Source organism: Sapajus apella, unplaced genomic scaffold (genome assembly GCF_009761245.1).
Source record: "Sapajus apella isolate SASKATOON/1434 unplaced genomic scaffold, GSC_monkey_1.0 scaffold62, whole genome shotgun sequence".
In the NCBI taxonomy this organism is placed as follows: Eukaryota; Metazoa; Chordata; class Mammalia; order Primates; family Cebidae; genus Sapajus; species Sapajus apella.
Window position 1 is genome coordinate 5,057,871 of NW_022437002.1, and position 19,811 is coordinate 5,077,681.

The window sequence follows — 19,811 nt, forward strand, 5'->3', positions numbered from 1 at the left end:
AAAAAATCAAGGCCGGGCGCGGTGGCTCAAGCCTGTAATCCCAGCACTTTGGGAGGCCGAGGCGGGTGGATCACAAGGTCAAGAGATCGAGACCATCCTGGTCAACATGGTGAAACCCCGTCTCTACTAAAAATACAAAAAATTAGCTGGGCATGGTGGCACGTGCCTGTAATCCCAGCTACTCAGGAGGCTGAGGCAGGAGAATTGCCTGAACCCAGGAGGCGGAGGTTGCGGTGAGCCGAGATCGCGCCATTGCACTCCAGCCTGGGTAACAAGAGCGAAACTCCATCTCAAAAAAAAAAAAAAAAAAAAAAAAAAAAAAAAAAAAAAAAAAAAAAAATCAAATGGAAGACATAAACAAAAATAATAAAAACAAAAAAATTCAAGTTCCCTCTCATCTAAAATTTGAGTCATCCCAAGCTGCCCAGCCTTCAGTAGCCTCAGGTCCTAACTCCAAGCCAGGTCCCACGAGCACTCCCAACCCTTTTTGTGGACACTACTCAAAGGTTCCTACTCATGGTTCTCCAGGCTATAAACCAGTTCTACACATTCACGCCCAACTTTCAAATAGGGAGAGCCTTAGATTTCCTCCCATCTCAGCCGGCTCACACAGCACATCTCATTTCTCACTCTGCCCCACGTGTTGGAGATGCTCCTCCTCCCCTCCCCGTAAGTCATAAATCATTATCAAAAAAGTCTCCCGACCTCCGGTGCCTGGAATGTAACACTGATTGTGAACAATTCACCTGCAACTCGCAGGGAACCTGGGTCATACAGCTAACTGTCACCCTTCAGCCTGTAATCTAGACACCTCAACCCAGGGCTCACTACTCTACCCCTCAAACCTTTTCAGTCTCTAACCCCTTAGTGGAGCTAATCAGCCTTTAGATTCCCTAATACAGCAAGCGCCTCAACACTGAATCCCTAGGGCACTCCAATCTAACTCGACCTCCAATTTGGTCGACTGCCTCGACCTCCAATTTGGACCCTCCTCGAAATGCCTCACCAGAACCGAGACCTCGGCCAGCGTTCCCCGCAGGCCTCAATCCCCGGCCCGTTCCAGGCAGGTCCAGGGCTTCTGGATCTCCGACCGCCTTGACCTTGGAGTTCGGCCGGCTCTGTCGCCAAGCCCAGTCCTGCCGCTCACCTGGGTGCCTTTACCGGCCCCGGGAGGTCCCAGCAGCACGGCCCGGATGCCTTTAGGATACTCGGGTTCCGCCGCTGGCACGCTGGGAGCCATGTCCGCGGAAGTCTCTCACACCCGCTCGCACACCTCACAGGTCCAGTCCTTTCCAGGCCATCGCGCCACGCACGCCACTCACGTCCCACTCGCTGCTCACACTGGCCCGTCGCCGCGTCAGTCAGCCCGGTCCTCCCGCCTCTGAGCACGATGGACACTTCATTTTACCAACCGCACGGCGATACTGAGGAAGACTGCTTTTGATTGGACAGAATTGGTGCGGGAGTAAGGAAGGGGCGGAACAGCGTGCACTACGGGCGGCGGGTGTGCGGAGTGGGCGGGAAAACGCGAAGAGGGACGAGACGTCTGGCGGGAAGATCTGTTCGGTATTTGACAGTTGGTGACACCAGCAACTCCACTGAAGTCCTATTAAGTTGCTGGTGTGAGTTTAAATGGGTAAAACCACTCTCAGAAGACAAATTGGCAATATGTTTTAAATACTCTTTGGTCCAGCAGTTCCACTTCCAGGAATTCAAAAGATAAAATCAAGGATATGAATAAAGATTTGTGTAACAAATGTTAATTGTAGCACTTGTAACAGCCCCAAAGCCCGAGACAAGCCATAAAATAACGGCAAAACGGGCCGGGCGCGGTGGCTCACGCCTATAATCCCAGCACTTTGGGAAGGCGAGGCGGGTGGGTCATCTGAGGTCTGGAGTTCAAGACCAGCCTGACCAACATGGAGAAACACCGTCTCTACTAAAATACAGAATTAGCCGGGAGTGGTGGCGCGCTCCTGTAACCCCAGCTACTCGGGAGGCTGAGGCAAGGAGAATCGCTTGAACCCGAGAGGCAGGGGTTGCGGTCGGTGAGCTGAGTTGGTGCCATTGCACTCCAGCCTGGGCAACAAGAGCGAAATTCTGTCTTTAAAAAAAAAAAAAAAATTCTCTTCTCCTTTTCCGCTGATCCCCACTTCTGATTTAGCCCTTTAGAAATTCAAATATAGCCTTTTACCCACTCCTTCACTAGGCACTCCCTTCAGCGCAAGCTCGTCTAATTCTTGGAAAATTAACAGACCAAAGCATGGCCGCCAGGGAACTTTCACCTTGGAACTTCCACCCTCTGGGGGATTGCTTCGAACTCACACCCATCAGGAAGGCATGTTGAAAACATGCCCACTTGGCCACTTTTACAACTTACTTCTGCCCAGGAAGGCACTGACTCAACTGCCCAGTAGATAAACCACCAGAACTAATGGGCACCTTCCTTCCCCTGCTCACTTCCTCCCACCACCTTATAAAAGGCCCGCTTTCTGCTCCAAAAGGGAAGTGGCACATTTAAAAGCAGGATGCTTTGTGCCCCTTCCCCAAGCTAGCTTCCAAATAAATTCATTTTTTCGTCTCAGACCTTGCTCTTTTTAATTGGACTCTGAATGTAGTGAGCAACTAACCTGCTTTTCAGTTACTAAATGATGGCAGCCTCCAAAGTCAGAAAAGGCAAGGAAATGGGTTCTCCCGCAGAGCCTCCGAAGGAACATGAGCCTGAAGATATTTTGATTTTAGCCCCATAAGACCTATTCTGAACTTCTGGCCTCCAAAACTTTAAGGTAATAAATTTTCGTTGTTCTAGACCACCAAGTTTGTGGTATTTGGAAACTAACAGCAATAGGAAACTAGTACATATTCTTTGGATATAAGCAATAGAAATAGACTCTAGCTACATGAAGCAAAACCAAAATTCACTGAGAGGATTCAGTTGTACAACCACAGGCCTTGGAAGTGATTAGGAGCCAGGGCTGTGTTGGGTAATCTAGACATAAGGAAATAAGGAATGAATAAACTGTGATGAGGGGAACATTTACCCTGCCCCGGTTTTTTCCATGTGGAGGGAGCTCCTTTAGAGTGACATTCTTCTCCCCTCCCTTCAACCACCTAATGCCCCCAGAGGAGGAGGAATGATACACAGGTTGAGCATCCCTAATCTGAAAATCTGAACACTGAAGTGCTCCAAAATTAAAAACTTTTTCTTTTTAGAGACAGAGTCACACTCTGTCACCCAGACTAGAGTGCAGCAGTGCGATCATAGCTCACTGTAACTTCCAACTCCTAGGCTCAAGGGATCCTCCCACCTCAGCTTCACAAGTAGCTAGGACTACAAGCATGAGCCACCATGCCTGACCCTTGAAATTTTCTGAGCACTGACGCCCCAAGTAGAAACTTCCACACTAATAGGTGTGGTGGCTCTCACGTGTAATCCCAGCGCTTTGGGAGGCTGAGGTGGGAGGAGTTGCTTGAGGCCAGAAATTTGAGACCAGCCCAGACAACCTAGTGAGACTTGGCCTCTGCTAACAATAAAATTAGCCAGGGATGATGGTACACTCAAGGAGTCCCAGCTACTTGGGAGGTTGAGGTGGAAAGACTGCTCGAGCCCAGGAGTCAGAGGCTGCAGCCAGCTATGATGGCACCACTGTGGTTGAGGCTGAAGAATTGTGTGAGCCCAAGAGTTCAAAGCTACAGCTAGGTATGATGGTGCCACTGCACTCCAGCTTGAGTGACAGAGCAACACCTTGTCTCTGAAAAAAAAAAAAAAAAAAAAAAAAAATCCACACCTGACCTCGTGTGACAGGTCCCAGTCAAAACACGGACATACAATACAGTTTCTTCAGCATCTCCAGGTATTATTTTGATGATGCTACTATGCTGCTTATTTACCCTGAACACATTAGTTTTTCACTGTATTAATGGTAGGTCATTTTTTAACTGCTGACTATTTATATGTGAATAAGTGTAAAAAAATGAGGCCAGGCGCGGTGGCTCACGCCTATAATCCCAGCACTTTGGGAGGCCGAGGCGGGTGGATCACGAGGTCAAGAGATCGAGACCATCCTGGTCAACATGGTGAAACCCTGTCTCTACTAAAAATACAAAAATTAGCCAGGCACGGTGTTGTGCACTTGTAGTTCCAGCTACTCAGGACGCTGAGGCAGGAGAATTGCTTGAATCCAGGAGGCAGAGGTTGCGGTGAGCCGAGATTGCGCCATTGCACTCCAGCCTGGGTAACAAGAGCCAAACTCCATCTCAAAAAAAAAAAAATGATACAGCATATAAATTCAGAGTCATGAATGATGGTGATGCTGAACAATCAGATTTTCCAGATGGATGTCTAAGTGACACTTTTGTATTCCAATGATTCAGTATACACAAACTTGGTTTTGTGCACAAAATTATTAAAATATTATATAAAATTACCTTCTGGCTATGTATATATAAGGTCTATGTAAAACATAAATGAATTTATATTTAGACTTGGGTCCCATCCCCAAGGTATCTCATTAAGTATATGCAAATATTCCAAAATCTGGAAATGATCCAAAATCTGAAATACTGCTGGTCCCAAGCATTTTGGATTAGGGATACTCAACCTGTATCTCATTAGTGTATATGGGGAGAAGCAAAGCACAACTCAGTTCCTCCTCTCTTTTTCTCTTTCAAATATGCCTGCCCTTAAGAAGCACGATTTTTTGCCCTCTTCCTCCATGTTCTATTAATACATTTTCCACAGTCTAGCCCTCACAGAGAGGACTATGATTGGCCAGGCACAGTCCTCACACCTGTAATCCCAGCACTTTGGGAGACCAAGGTTGATGAATCACTTGAAATCAGGAGTTCAAGAGCAGTGTGGCCAACTTTGCAAAACCCTGTCTCTACTAAAAGTACAAAAATTAGCTGGGTGTGGTGGTGGGCACCTGTAGTTTCAGCTACTTGAGAGGCTGAGGCAGGAGAATCTCTTGAACCCAGGAGGCGGAGGTTGCAGTGAGCCGAGAACATGCCATTGCACTCCAGCCTGGGCAACAAAAGTGAAACTCCACCTCAAAGAAGAAAAGAAAAAGAGAGAGGACTGTGATGATTTTCTAGTACTGCCTGTGACCAAGTGGAAAAGTTTAACCTGGGGGTCCAGAATTCATAACCCCGCTTTTCTATCAGTAAATGCATATCTCAAGCAGCTTTGTTAATAAAAATGATATTCTGATCTCCCTCTGCCTTACTTCTGTGGTTATCCCCTCATTTGAGTCTAAACGTGGGTGAGGCAACCCCAAAACCCAACAAGCAATTTCTTATGCATGCTATGATTTGAATGACTCAGTTCCAACCAATTTCTGTATCTGTGTCATTCCATTTCAAGACTTTAATCTCTGGTTTGGCTTGGATCTCCTGTTCATCCCTTGGCAATGGTGGAGAGGACCTTAACTGACAGTTCCCTCAAGACTACTGGGAATGGAAGAAATAGTTTCTCATAAGCAAATGGTAGCAGTTTCTAAAATAAAAGGAAAGAGATATTGAGCATGCAGAAACAACAGATGTCCTTTGCAGGGAGCTATTGCAAAGGCCCAGGAGAAAGAAAAGGAAGGCCTAGACTATGGAGGTAGAATTAATGTGACTTGACACCAGACCAAATGGGGATAAGAATGACTGAGTCATGGGGCCAAGTGACTGCAGGGGATGATAGTACCATTTGTATTCATCTCATTCATTCATTAACTGATTCATTCAACATACTTTTAAGGAGCATTTATTATGTGTCTAGTATTGTGCTTGATGCTAAGGATTCAATGGTGAATCAGGAGGGCAGGGTCAGTCTAGATGCAGTGGCTCATATAATCTGTAATCTTAACACTTTGGGAGGCTGAGGTGGGAGTATTGCTTGAGGCCAGGAGTTTGAGATCTGCCTGGGCAACATAGCCTGGGCTTGGCCAGTGGGATGTCCTGCCTGGGACTTTGACCCCTGAGGGAGAGAAAGGAAGGGGCAGGGTCTGTTCTTGGTGTGGAGGTGAGAGTCCAGCAGCAGTGGGTGGACAATGGCCAGTCATGGCTGTCCAAGTAGGCTCTTCCCGTGCCTTGTCTTTGGCTGTGTTCTTAGCCTAATTGCTTTTGGTTCCTACTTATGTTTGAAATTTGTGAGAACCCCAGGAAAAAAATTTAAAAATTAGCCCTGTGTGGTGGTATTCACCTTTGGTTCTAGCTGACAGAGGAGTATCGCCATCTTGGACAAGCACTGTCATTTAAAAAATTCACCTTAATCAAAAACTGCCTAAATCCAAAGGGCATCAGCCTAATGGCTAAGGTCAGCATGACCATTAACCACAGATAAAATCTCCAACCAGAAACATTCCAAACTCCTCCCCAACCAGAGACTTGCTAGCCCAAAAATAACCCTCTTCCGGAAGATGCCAGACCTGAGATAACCCTCCTCCTGCTGAAAAGACGTCAGCCCCAAGATACCCTCCCCTCTGCCCAGAACATCCCAATCCTACCATAAACTTCTCCCCAACACATAAACATTCCAAGGTTGTAATAAGCCCCCTCACCCTAAAACCAATAAATACTATTTGTAAGAGAAAGCACTCATGACCAAAAGTGGCCAGAAGCCCCTCTCAGGTTTTTTTTCTCTAAAATAAACTTGTCTTTAACTAGTTAAGCTGTGTTTTGTGTTTCTTTCCTCTTTCTTTAACTTTTACACTAGATACTTGGGAGGCTGAGGTGTGTGAATCACTTGAGGCCAGAAGGTTGAGGCTGCAGTGAACTATAATTAGGCCACTGTACTCCAACCCAGGTGACAGAGCGAGACCCTATCTCTAAAAACAAAACAAAAGCAAGGTTTCCACCTTTAGAAAATTCTCCACTTTGGGGCTGGGTATGATGGCTCATGCCTGTAATCCCAGAACTTTGGGAGGCCAAGGTGGGAGGATCACCTGAGGTCAGGAGTTCGAGACCAGCCTGACCAACATGTTGAAACCCCATCTCTACTAAATATATGAAAAAAAAAAATTAGCTGGGTGTGGTGGTGATTGCCTATAATCCCAGCTACTCAGGAGGCTGAGGCTCAGGAGAATCGCTTGAACTCGGGGGGAGGCAGTGAGCCAAGATTGCGCCACTGCACTCCAGCCTGGGAGACAAGAGCTGAAACTCCGTATTAAAAAAGAAGAAAAGAAAAGAAAAAAAGAAAACTCTCCGCTCTTACAGAACTTGCAATCAAGTAGGGGGAAAAATAAGACATTGATGGAGGCTGTGCTGGGGAAAGCACAGGCTTTAGTAATAACACAATAGAGGAGCCTCTAGCTCAGATTTGAGGGGAAATGTCATGGAAGTGAGATCTTAAGATCTCACTTAAGAAACTTAAGAACAAGGAGGATTTGTTTAGAGAAGAGTGGGAAGAATGGTATTCTAGAAAAAGGGAATGGCATGTGCAAAGGTCTGGAGTCAAGAAAGGTTATGACAAGAGGCTGGGCATGGTGGCTCACACGTGTAATCTCAGCACTCTGGGAGGCTTAGGTTAGGAGTTCATGACCAGTCTGGCCAACATAGTAAAACCTCAACTCTACAGAAGGTACAAAAATTAGCCAGGTATGGTGGTAAGCACCTGTAATCTCAGCTACTCGGGATGTTAAGGCATGAGAATTGCTTGAACCTGTGAGGCAGAGGTTGCAGTGAGTCGAGATCAGGTCACCGCACTCTAGCCTGAGGGATAGAGCAAGACTCTGTCTCCAAAAAAAAAAAAAAAAAAAAAAAAGAGAGCGATTATACAAAGTTGAGGGAAGCTGTGATACTCAGCAGAGGAACACCCCTCTTGTGTTGTGGAAGTCCTCTACTGCAAGGAACTTGGTGAAAAAACAGAGCTACCCTGCAGAAGCTGAAAGGACAGACTCTTGCCTGCCTTCTTGGCAACAGGGGAGTGAACATGTGACAGTGGGAGGTCCTGTCCAGGACTTTGACTCTTAAGGGAGAGAGGATGGGGCAGGGCCTGTTCTTAGTGGGGAGTTGAGAGTCCAGCTACAGTGGGTGGACTATGGCCAGTTGTGGCTGTCCAGGTAGGTATTTCCTGTGCCGTGTCTTTGGCTGTGTTCTTAGCCTGATTACTTTTGGTTCCTACTCATGTTTGGAATTTGGGAGAACCTCATAGTATTCAATAAATTCCTTCACTGCTTAGGTTAGCCACCAAGACTCCTGATTGGTACAGAGTTGAAAGAGGGTCAGTCTGGCTGGAGTTGCAATTCAAGAGGGTAAGGAAAGAAAAAAAGGGGAGAGGAGACAGGGACTATGGGAAATTCTCTTGGGGGCTTTTGTGAGAAGCTTTGCTTTCCAGGAAAAAGAGATGCATAAGAGGAAAAACTCCCTTTCTGCCTGCCTCAGGGCTGATGCAGTGCTTAAAGTATGACAGCTGTCTTGGGACCAAGTGGGGAGAGCTGCAAAACTCAGAGGGAAGCTGACCTAGGGTCTGACATCACGGAGCTGCTGAGTTAACTCAAGTGTCACCTTCCTCCACACTTCTTGTGATATGAGATAAACCCCTAATGTTCATGCCACATTTATGTCAGTATTCTGATACTCACTGCCCAAAGCACCCTATATGACACTGCAAGTCACTTAATGCTGCTGGGCCTCAATTCCTCTTTGCAAAATCAGGGTGCCGTTACCTACTTCACAGGATAGCAGTGAATATCAAATTAGATAATGGATGTAAAGTATTTAGCACAGTGCCCTACTCATGGTAAGCACTCAGTAAATGTTAACTATTACTACCTGCGTTGAAGACATAGAGGAGATGAGTTTGTTTTGTGGGAGGGGAGAGAGGAGGAGAACGAAGACTAAAATCTGAGAAACCAACACTTGAGGGGAAAGGAGTCAGAGAATCACTAGAGACTAAAGAAGAAATCCTGAAATTTCACTCTACTCATCACATCCTTTTTTTTTTTTTTTTTGAGACAGTCTTGCTCTATTACCTAGGCTAGAATGCAGTGAAGCCATCTTGGCTTACCACAACTTCTGCCTCCTGGGCTCAAAGCGATTCTCCTGCCTCAGCCTCCTGGGTAGCTGGGATTATAGGTGCCCGCTACCATGTCTAGTTAAGTTTTATATTTTTAGTAGAGGCAGGGTTTCACCATGTTGTCCAGGTTGGTCTTGAACTCCTGACCTCAGATGATCTACCCGCCCTAGCCTCCCAAAGTGCTGGGATTACAGGCAAGAGCCACCGTGCTTGGCCACCACATCCTTTCTCTTTTTCTTTTTGTTGAGGCGGAGTCTTTCTTTGTTGCCCAGGCTGGAGTGCAGTGGGTCCATCTCAGCTCACTGCAACCTCCATCTCCTGGGTTCAAGCAATTCTCCTGCCTCAGCTTCCCAAGTAGCTAGGATTATAGGTGCCCACCACCAGGCCCAGCTAATTTTTGTATTTTCAGTAGAGATGGGATTTCACCATGTTGGCCAGGCTGGTCTCAAACTCCTGATCTCAAGTGATCCACCTGCCTCAGCCTCCCAAAGTGCTGGGATTACAGGCATGAGCCACTGTGCCCAGCCCATTCTATCAATTTTTATCTGCCCTGGGTAAGGCCTTTATTGATCCCTCCTTCCTTCCCAAGCCTGGCCTTTGTCTTCTCTCTTTTTTAAATTTTATTATTATTATTGTTTTTAAGACGGGGTTTCACCATGTTGGTCAGGCTGGTCTTGAACTCCTGACCTCAGGTGATCTGCCCGCCTTGGCCTCCAAAGTGCTTGGATTACAGGCATGAGCCACCACACCCGGCTTCCTCTCTTCATTTAACTATATTAAATGTGTGGTTCCTGATGTCAGCCTGACAATCCCAGATTCTTTCATTCAGAAATGCTCTGGACATGTATCAAATATATCTCTTGGAGATACCCTCATTTCCAGGAGTTCCCAGTTGATATGCAAATTAGGCATCTATGATTACTTCCAGACACTTGAAAACTGTGAACCTATGCAGTCCGCCTCTCCAGTCTGCACTATTAACCACTATAATATGTTGTCTCTCATATGTAGTGGGACACTGATAAGTGTTTATTGATTGAAATGATGCAGTGTTACCAAAGCCAAATAAAAAGCTTCAGGAAGTATATTAGTCAGTTTCAGCTAAGCTATATTGCAGTAACAAATAGCCCCAAAATATCAGCTTACAGAAAGGGTTACATGTTAGCTGCAGGTCAGCTATGGCTCTGCCATACATTTGGATGCAGGCTGAAGGTTCTATTCTTGGAAGAGAGGGAAAAGATACGCTGGTATGCTGGTATAACTTGCATTAGAGAAAGCTGATAGTGTATATCTCTTTCGAACTTTGTACTCGATGTCACATTGGTAGCCTGAAATCAGTCATGGTGGAAGTACTTAAACGATAGCAAGTGGCAAATATTTTTCCCCCGGAAGAGGTGGTGGTTAAATATTTACCAGCACAGGACTGGAAAAAGGAAAATGATGAGTTCACTTGTTGGCCCTTAAACCTTCTGCCTAGAAATGGCACAGGCCATAGATACGCTAAGTCACATGCACTCACATTGTACTTGTCAAAGAAAGTCCCATGGCCAAGCTACAGTTTATAGGGCCAGGAATGTACTTCTTCCACTGGCAGGGACTCAGTAGGGGATGCAGGGAATATTCATGAACAATAACACAACTTGCCTTCATGGAGGAGTCAAAGGTGTGAACTGAGAAAAGTCTTTTGGAATTGGCCTCAAGGATTTTGCCTATGACCTTTAACATGAGGACAGTTTCAGCTGAAGAAAGTGACTTTTGTTTTACTCTTGCTTGTCATGATCAGAGTTTGCCACAGCTTAATTTTGAAAAGTTACCATTTATTGAGCAAGGATTGGTACCAAGCCCTGTGATCAGATCTCTACATACAATCTCACTGAGTCATCACAATACTCTTGCTATGTCAGAACTATTTTATCCCTATTTGATGCATGGGAAAACTGAGGCTTAACTCAGCATGGTTAATTGGCTTGATTGAAATCACACAGCTGGTGACATCTCCCACCACACAGCATTTTCTTTTGTGGCAGACTGTACTGTTTTCCACAAATATTTGATGTCTCTCCCTATGAAAGGATTATTTATTTCTGTTCTGTTGAACTTAGGTGAGGACATATGACTTGCACTGGCCAATGAAATGTGAACAGAAGTAGCATGCATGACAATTCAGGGGAGAAGCTTTTGAGAACCAGGGCAGGATTCACGTGTTCTTTTGGCCTCAGCAGTCATGGCAGACTGTGTTGAGATGGAACCTCCACCAGACTAGGTCTCTGAGAGACAGACCACCTGCAGCAGAGCCCTCTAGTCAATCCAAATAAGCATTTAGTATGAGCAAGGGTTTTATTTTAGTTTAATTTAGTTTTATTTTTTTGTTTTTTTGAGATGGAGTTTTGCTCTTGTTGCCCAGACTGAAGTGCAGTGAAGCGATCTCAGCTTACCACAAACTCTGCCTCCCGGGTTCAAGCCATTCTCCTGCCTCAGCCTGCTGAGTAGCTGGGATTACAGGCACACATCACCATGCCCGGCTAATTTTGTATTTTTAGTAGAGACAGGGTTTCACCATGTTGGCCAGACTGGTAACAAACTCCTGACCTCAAGTGATCTGCCTGCCTCAGCCTCCCAAAGTGCTGGCATTACAGGTGTGAGCCACTGCGCCTGGCCTTTTTTTTTTTTTTAATGAGAGGGAGTCTGGCTCTGTCACCCAGGTGGGGTGCAGTAACATGATCTTGGCTCACTGCAATTTCTGCCTCCTGAGTCCCAGCGATTCTCCTGTCTCAGCCTCCCAAATAGCTGGGACTACAGGCGTGTGCCATTTCACCTGGCTAATTTTTGTACGTTTTAGTAAAGATGGGGTTTCACCATATTGGCCAGGCTGGCCTCAAACTCCTGACCTCATGATCTGCCTGCCTCAGCCTCCCAAAGTGCTGGGATTGCAGGCATGAGCCACTGCACCCAGCCAAAATGCAATATTCTAAAGAACTAGCTTAGCCCAAGCCACCGGAACAAGCAAAATTCTTCCTACTACTGTTTTGAGGTAACTGTGGCCAAATTCTGATTTCCATAAAAGTTGCCAGCTTCAAAGAAAATGGTTGTGATATTAACAGTAACAAATACTCAGCTGGGAAATACTACACATTAGACATGGCCTGTGAGGAAACCTTGTGGAAGGAATCAGAAGTTCTACTGGAAAATGATGACACAGAGCAGAGGGCACTGGGCTGGAAGTACGGGAACAACTTTGAACACCTACTATGCCTGGCAGTCAGAACTCCGTGGTCCCTGGGTGAGGGTACTCAAGTCAACGGTGTAGATAGGCATGTAAGTGAGCAGACAATATAATAAATGAGTTCCATCAGTTAATTTAGTCATTTATTCACCTGATGCATATTTATTGAGCTCTCCTGATATGCTAAGGACTGAACATTTAGTATAAACAAGATAGGGACTATCCTTGTCCTCTTGAAGTTTATATTCTAACAGACATGAGAGAAGTAGGCACAAAGTGCTAAGGGAACGTTCAGCAGAGGCAAATAACCTAATCTAGGGCAGGAATGAGGATGGAGATCTGGGATAACTTAAAAAAAATAGCACCCCAAAACTGAGTCCTAAAGGATGAGCAGCAATTAGGCAGCAAAGAAGAAAGGCATTCCAGGCAGAGGGAACAGCTTAAGCAAAGTCCTAGAGGCATGAATCATCTTGGTGCATTTGGCAAGTACGAGTAGTTAGGTATGAATAAAGCATAGGGTTTGAACTAAAGAGGGACAAGAGGTAAGGGGAGAGAATAGCCTGACAAGGGCTACCTCATGAAGGGCCCTAGATGCTGGGTTTAGGTGCATGGGGTTAATTTAAAAATAGTAGGAGCCATTGGAAAGATTTTGAAGTGTTTATTTACAATAGTCCTCCCTTCTGTGAGGGGGATATATTCCAGGACCTCCAGGGGATGCCTGAAACCTCAACTAGTGCCAAATCCTATATATATAATGTTTTTTCCCATAAATGCATACCTATGATAAAGTTTAATTAGTTAATTAATTGTTTTGAGACAGAGTCTTGCTCCGTTGCCCAGGCTGGAGTGCAATGGTGCAGTCTTGGCTCACTACAACTTCCACCTCCCAGGTTCAAGCAGTTCTCCCGCCTCAGCCTCCCGAGTAGCTAGGACTACAGCACACACCACCACAGCTGGCTAATTTTTGTATTTTTAGTAGAGATGGGGTTTCAGCATGTTAGCCAGGCTGTTCTCGAACTCCTGATCTCAAGTAATCTGCCCACCTTGACCTCCCAAAGTGGTAGGATTACAGGCGTAGGCCACCACTCCCGGCCTAAAGTTTAATTTATAAATTAGGGCCAGGCATAGTGGCTCACACTAGTAATCCCAGCACTTTGGGAGGCTGAGGAGGGAGGATCACTTGAGGTCAAGAATTTGAGACTAGCATGGGCAACATGGTGAAACCCCTTTCTACAAGAAACTAAAATTAGCCAGGCATGGTGATGTGGACCTGTATGTCAGCTATTCGGGAGGCTGCAGTGGGAGGATTGCTTGAGCCCGGGAGGTTGAGGCTGCAGTGAGCCGTGATTGTGCCACTGCCCTCCATCCTGGGTGACAGAATGAGACCTTGTCTCGAAAAGAAAAAAATAATTATACATTAGGCACAGTAAGAGATTAATAACAATAACTAATAATAAAATTAAAAAATTACAGGAATACACCATAATTATGTGAATGTAATCCCTTTACCTCTCTCTCAAAATATCTTATTGTACTCTACTCACCCTTCTTGTGGTCTGCTGATCTGATAACTAGGACAGCTACTAAGCTACTAACTGGTGGGTGGTGTATACAGCACGGATACACTGGACTAAGGGATGATTCATATCCTGGGTGAGATGGCTCCAGATGTCATCACGCTGCTCATAAAAGCGTGCAATTTACAGCTTGTGAATTGTTTATTTCTGGAATTTCGCATGTAATATTTTCGGACCGCATTTGTCCCTGAGTAGGTGAAACTGCAGAAAGGGAAACTGGCTAAGAGGGAAGTACTGTGGTTAGGAAACAGGCTCAGCTACTATTACAGAGACTCCAAAATAACAGTGGCTTAGACAAGATAGGCGTTTACTTCCAGTTTATGTCAAAACCCTGGCAGGCAAGTGGGAGTGGATATGGTGACTCTACCGTCAGCGACCCTGGCTTTTTCTGTCTCCTTGCTTTGACACCAACATGCAGTTTCCTTCCTGTGGTCCAAAAGGGCAGCTCCAGCTCCTACTACCACTTTCGCATTTCAGCCAGCAGGAAGGAATAACCGGGCCGTTGGGGACACCCCCATTCCCTCTAAAGGCATAACCTGGAATTGCACCCGTTACTTTCATTTCTCCTGGCCGGAACTTAGTCACAATGCCAGGACTAGCAGTCAGGGTGCTGGGAAATGTAGCTTTTATTCTGGACAGACATGTGCCTAACCAACAGATAGAGACACTATTACTAAAGAAAGAATAGATGCTGGGGAACAATTAGCTGTGTGCCGAAGAGAGTTTACCTTTTGGAAAGATCTCTTGGGGGAAGGGTAGAGAAAGAGCTGGATGGTAAGAGTTCAGAGCCAAGGAAATAACCCAAATGAGAGACACCGAGGCCTGAACCAAGGAAGAGACTTCTGGGATGGAGAGAAGCGGCAGAGGCTTAGGAGATAATGGAAGTTGAATAGAGGGTTAGAAGATATGGAAGTTGAATGCATAAGATATATGACTAAGCGGCTATACTTCTAATTAACTGTACTTATCATAGTCTGTATTTTTGCCATTGGCTATTCAATATCTCCCTCAAGGCCGGGCGTAGTGGCTCATGCCTATAACCCAGAACTTTGGAAGCCTGAGGCAGGGAGATCACAAGGTCAGGAGATTGAGACCATCCTGGCCAACACAGTGAAATCCCATTTCTACTAAAAATACAAAAATTAGCTGGATGTGGGGGCATGTGCCTGTAATCCCAGCCACTCAGGAGGCTGACGGATGAGAATCTTTTGAACCCAGAGGGCGGAGGTTGCAGTGAGCTGAGATTGCACCACTGCACACCAGCCTGGGTGATGGAGTGAGGCTCCATCTCAAAAGAAAAGAAAAAGGCTGAGTGCAGGGGCTCACGCCTGTAATCCCAACTTTAGGGGGCTGAGGTGGGTGGATCACGAGGTCAGGAGTTTGAGACCAGCCTGGCCAACATAGTGAAATCTTGTCTCTACTAAAAAAAAATACAAAAAAATTATCTGGGTATGGTGGTGGGTGCCTCTAATCGCAGCTACTTGGGAGACTGAGGCAAGGAGAATCGCTTGAACCTAGGAGGTGGAGGTTGCAGTGAGCCAAGATCATGCCACTGCACTCCAGCTTGGGTGACAGTGCGAGACCCTGTCTCAAAAAAAAAAAAAAAAAAATCTCCCTTTCCTGGAGGATTATAAGCTCCACTAGGACAGAGACTGAGTCTGTTTTGCTTATCACAGAATCCCAGGGCCAGAGCCAAGCACAGTGCCTGGCATACAATAAGTGCTTATGGGTGAGCAAATGAATGAGGTAAAAGAGGAGCAGCCAAGGACAATAACAACAATGACTCTGGTGACAAGTTTGATTGAGAAAAATCAAAATCTTAAAGTAAACATTAAACAATTTTTTTTTTGAGACAGAGTCTTACTCTATTGACCAGGCTAGAGTGCAGTGGCACCAGGACCGCTCATTTCAGCCTTGACCTATCCAAGTAACTGGCACTACACTACAGGTGGGCGACACCCCTCTAGCTGATTTTTGTATTTTTATTTTTCTTTCTTTCTTTTTTTTTTTTGAGATGAAGTTTTGTTCTGTCACCAGCCTGGAGTGCAGTGGCAGGATCTCAGCTCACTGCAACCTCTGCCTCCCGGTTTCAAGCTGTTCTCCTGCCTCGACCTCTTGAGTAGCTGGGATTACAGGTGCCCACCACCATGCCTGGCTAATTTTTGTATTTTTAGTAGAGATGGGGTTTCACCATGTTGGCCAAGCTGGTCTTGAACTTCTGACCTCATGTGATCCACCCACCTTGGCGTCCCAAAGTATTGGGGTAACAGGCATGAGCCACTGCACCTGGCCCCAATTTTTGTATTTTTTCTTTACAGTCTGGGTTTGCCATGTTGTCCAGGCTGGCCTCAAATCCCTGGGCTCAAATGATCCTCTTGCCTGGGCCTTCTAAAGTTCTGGGATTATAGCCATGAGCCACTGTGCCTGGCCCAGAGTTTTTTTTGTTTTGTTTTGAGGAGTCTCGCTCTGTCGCCAAGCTGGAGTGCAGTGGCATGATCTCGGCCCACTGCAACCTCCACCTCCCGGTACAGGCAATTCTCATGCCTCAGCCTCCCAAATAGCTGGCATTACAGGTGCGTGCCACCACACCCAGCTAATTTTTTTTTTTTTTTAAAGACAGAATCTTGCTCTGTCATCCAGGCTAGAGTGCAATGGTGCGATCTTGGCTCACTGCAACCTCTGCCTCCTGGGTTCAAGCTATTCTCCCACCTCAGCCTCCCGAGTAGTTGAGATTATAGGTGCCCGCTATCATACCTAGCTAATTTTTGTATTTTTGAAGAGATGGGATTTCACCATGTTGGCCAGGCTGATCTTGAACTCCTGACCTCAGGTGATCTGCCCGCCTCAGCCTCCCAAAATGCTGGGATTACAGGTGTGAGCCACCAAGCCAGGCTAATTTTTCTATTTTTAGTAGGGACGGTGTTTCATCATGTTGGCCAGCCTGGTTTTGAACCCCTGACCTCAAGTGATCTGCCTACCTCAGTCTCTCAAAGTGCTGGGATTACAGGCATGAGCCACTCACTACTTCTGGCCCAAACAGTTATTTTTATTTATTTATTTTTTGAGACAGAGTTTTGCTATTGTTGCCCAGGCTGGAGTGCAATGGCATGATCTCAGCTCACTGCAACCTCTTTTTCCCAGGTTCAAGCAATTCTCCTGCCTCAGCCTCCCAAGTAGCTGGGATTACAAGTGCCCGACACCATGCCTTACAAGTGCCCGACACCATGTCTGACTAATTTTTTGTATTTTTTATTTTTGAGACAGAGTCTTGCACTGTTGTTCAGGCTGGAGTGAATGGTGCGTTATGGGCTCACTGCAACCTCCTTTTCCTGGGTTCATATGATTCTCCTGCCTCAGCCTCCTGAGTAGCTGGGATTACAGGTGCACACCACCATGCCAGACTAATTTTTTGTCTTTTTAGTAGAGATGGGGTTTCACCATGTTGGCCAGGCTGGTCTCGAACTCCTGACCTTGTGATCCACCCGACTCGGCCTCCTAAAGTGCTAGGATTACAGGTGTGAGCCCCCACACCCAGCCTTTTTGTATTTTTAGTAGAGATGGGGTTTCACTGTGTTGCCCAGGCTGGTCTCAAACTCCTGACCTCAGGTGATCCACCCGCCTCCGCCTTCCAAAGTGCTGGGATTAGAGGCATGAGCCACCATGCCTGGCCAAACAGTTATTTTTAAAAATAATTTTTACCGCCGGGCGCGGTGGCTCAAGCCTGTAATCCCAGCATTTTGGGAGGCTGAGGCGGGTGGATCACGAGGTCAAGAGATCCAGACCATCCTGGTCAACATGGTGAAACCCCGTCTCTACTAAAACTACAAAAAATTAGCTGGGCATGGTGGTGCGCGCCTGTAGTCCCAGCTACTCAGGAGGCTGAGGCAGGAGAATTGCCTGAACCCAGGAGGCGGAGGTTACGGTGAGCCGAGATCGCGCCATTGCACTCCAGCCTGGGTAACAAGGGCGAAACTCTGTCTCAAAAAAAAAAAAAAAAATTTTTTTACCAACTGTAATCTGTCATCCCCTTTCCTGATAGACATTTGGCCTCATTGATGACATCTCCAGCTGGTTTGAAAACTTTCAGTCGTTTTTAGTTTTAATGCAGTCTCTTGCTTCGGCCATTAACTGGGTATTTCCATTTTCAAAGGTCAGTCTCCTTTGGGACTCACAGTCCAACAGGCAGGCCTTGTGTCTTGGAGAAGAGATGAGTCTGTTCTTTCTTCTCTGCCCTCTGGTGGGGAGAAACACGATGGAAAAAAAAAGAACTTACTTCCTTACGTGTCCTCTGCTGGCCCCTGGCTGACCTCTTCTTTGCTTTATGCGAGGTGTCTGTGTTCCTGTCCTCTTGGACATCACAGCTGCTCAGCTCCTTATCTGTAGACATGGGGTGATGGAGTAGCACGCTGTGAAAGGGCTTGGTGCCAAGTGGTTTTCCTCTGCTGGCGGCCTCTGGTTCACCCTTCACAGTGCACCTCTTTGCCCCCAGCAGGCCTGCTGCCCCATCACTGTACCCCCTGCAGCCCCAACTCTGGGGCCTGTGGACACGGGTAGAGTCCATCTTTCTGCCACTCCTTGCCACCTGATCACATCCTTGGCCTTCCCTCTCCAAGCCCCTTTCCTCTGTTTCCGTAGCACCAGGGCAGGTGGGCAAGTGTAGTCACTCAGCAGACATCATCAGCGGAGGGGAAGTCAGACGCCCCCTGGTGGCACCCCACACCTGATGAATGATTCTTTTGGCTCCATTCCAGTTAGCTACTGTCCTAGTTAGCTCTGTCCCAGTTAGCTTGTGTAACTGTAACGCATCAGCCTCAGCTTCGAGGTATATAACACAATCACCATTTCATCATGATCATGGAATCTGTGGGTCAGGAGTTTCACAAGGCACAGTGTGACACAGAGACAAAGCTGGTCTCCACTTACAGTAGGTGGCCTCCAAGATGACTCCCAATGATCCCTGCCCCCTGGTATTCACCCCCTTGTGCAGTCCTCTCCCACACCATATCAGGTTTGGTCTGTGTGATCAATAGAATATGGCAGAAGTGATAGTATGTCACTTTTAAGTCTAGGTTGTGAAAGATATTGTGAGGCTGGGCGCAGTGGCTTATGCTTGTAATCCCAGCACTTGAGGTGGCCAAGGTAGAAGGATCGCTTGTAGCTAAGAGTTTGAGACCAGCCTGGGCAACATAGGGAGATCCTGTCTCTACAAATTTTTTTTTGAGACAGAGTCTCCGTTGCCCAGGCTGGAGTGCAGTGGCATGATCTCTGCTCACTGCAACCTCTGCCTCCCGGGTTCAAGCAATTCTCTGCCTCCCGGGTTCAAGCAATTCTCTGCCTCAGTCTCCTGAGTAGCTGGGTTTACAGGCACCTGCCACCATGCCCAGCTAATTTTTTGTATTTTTAGTAGAGATGGGATTTCACCATCTTGGCCAGGCTGGTCTTCAACTCCTGACTTCGTGATCCATCCGCCTCAGCCTCCCAAAGTGCTGTGATCATAGGCATGAGCCACCATGCCTGACCCACAGCACATTTTTAAAAAACTTAGCCAGTGCAATGACTCACATCTGCAGTCCCAGCTACTTGGGAGGCCAAGGCAGGAGGATTGCTTGAGCACAGGAGGTAGATGCTATAGTGATCTGTGATGGTGCCACTCTGCACTCTAGCCTGGTGACCGAGCAAGACCCCATCTCAGAAAAAAAAAAAAAAAAGATATTGTGGCTTCTGCTTCTCTCTCTTGGATCACTCCCTGGGGGAAGCCAGCTGCCAGGTTGTGAGACCAGCTGCCTCTGTGGAGAGGCCACATGGAGAGGAACTGAGGCTTCCTGCTAATGGCCACATGAATGAGCTTGGAAATGGATCCTCTGGCCCCAGAGAAAGTAGATGACTGCAGCCCCAACAGCTTAACTGCAACTTCATGAGAGACCTTGAATCAGAATCACCCAGATGTGCTGCTCTTGGATTCCTGATGGTCAGAAACTGTGTGAGATGATAAATATTTGTTGTTTTAAGC

At 46.6% G+C, this 19,811-nt stretch overlaps 1 protein-coding gene across 11 annotated transcripts in view; it reads right to left on the reverse strand.

Annotated features, from left to right (window-relative positions):
* The window catches only part of AK2 (adenylate kinase 2), a 29,144-nt gene extending 27,753 nt beyond the window's left edge, over positions 1-1,391 (reverse strand). For 9 of the 11 annotated variants that reach the window (XR_004259430.1, XM_032246806.1, XM_032246808.1 and 6 more), the window contains exon 1: positions 1,148-1,391. Coding sequence is in view for 8 of the 11 variants with exons in the window: in XM_032246806.1 (XP_032102697.1) it covers positions 1,148-1,240 (93 nt within the window). In the remaining 3 variants the exon portion in view is untranslated. The remainder of the gene's footprint in view (positions 1-1,147) is intronic. The other 2 variants (XM_032246812.1, XM_032246810.1) reach the window with 1 other exon arrangement.
* Positions 1,392-19,811: the final 18,420 nt, after the last annotated feature.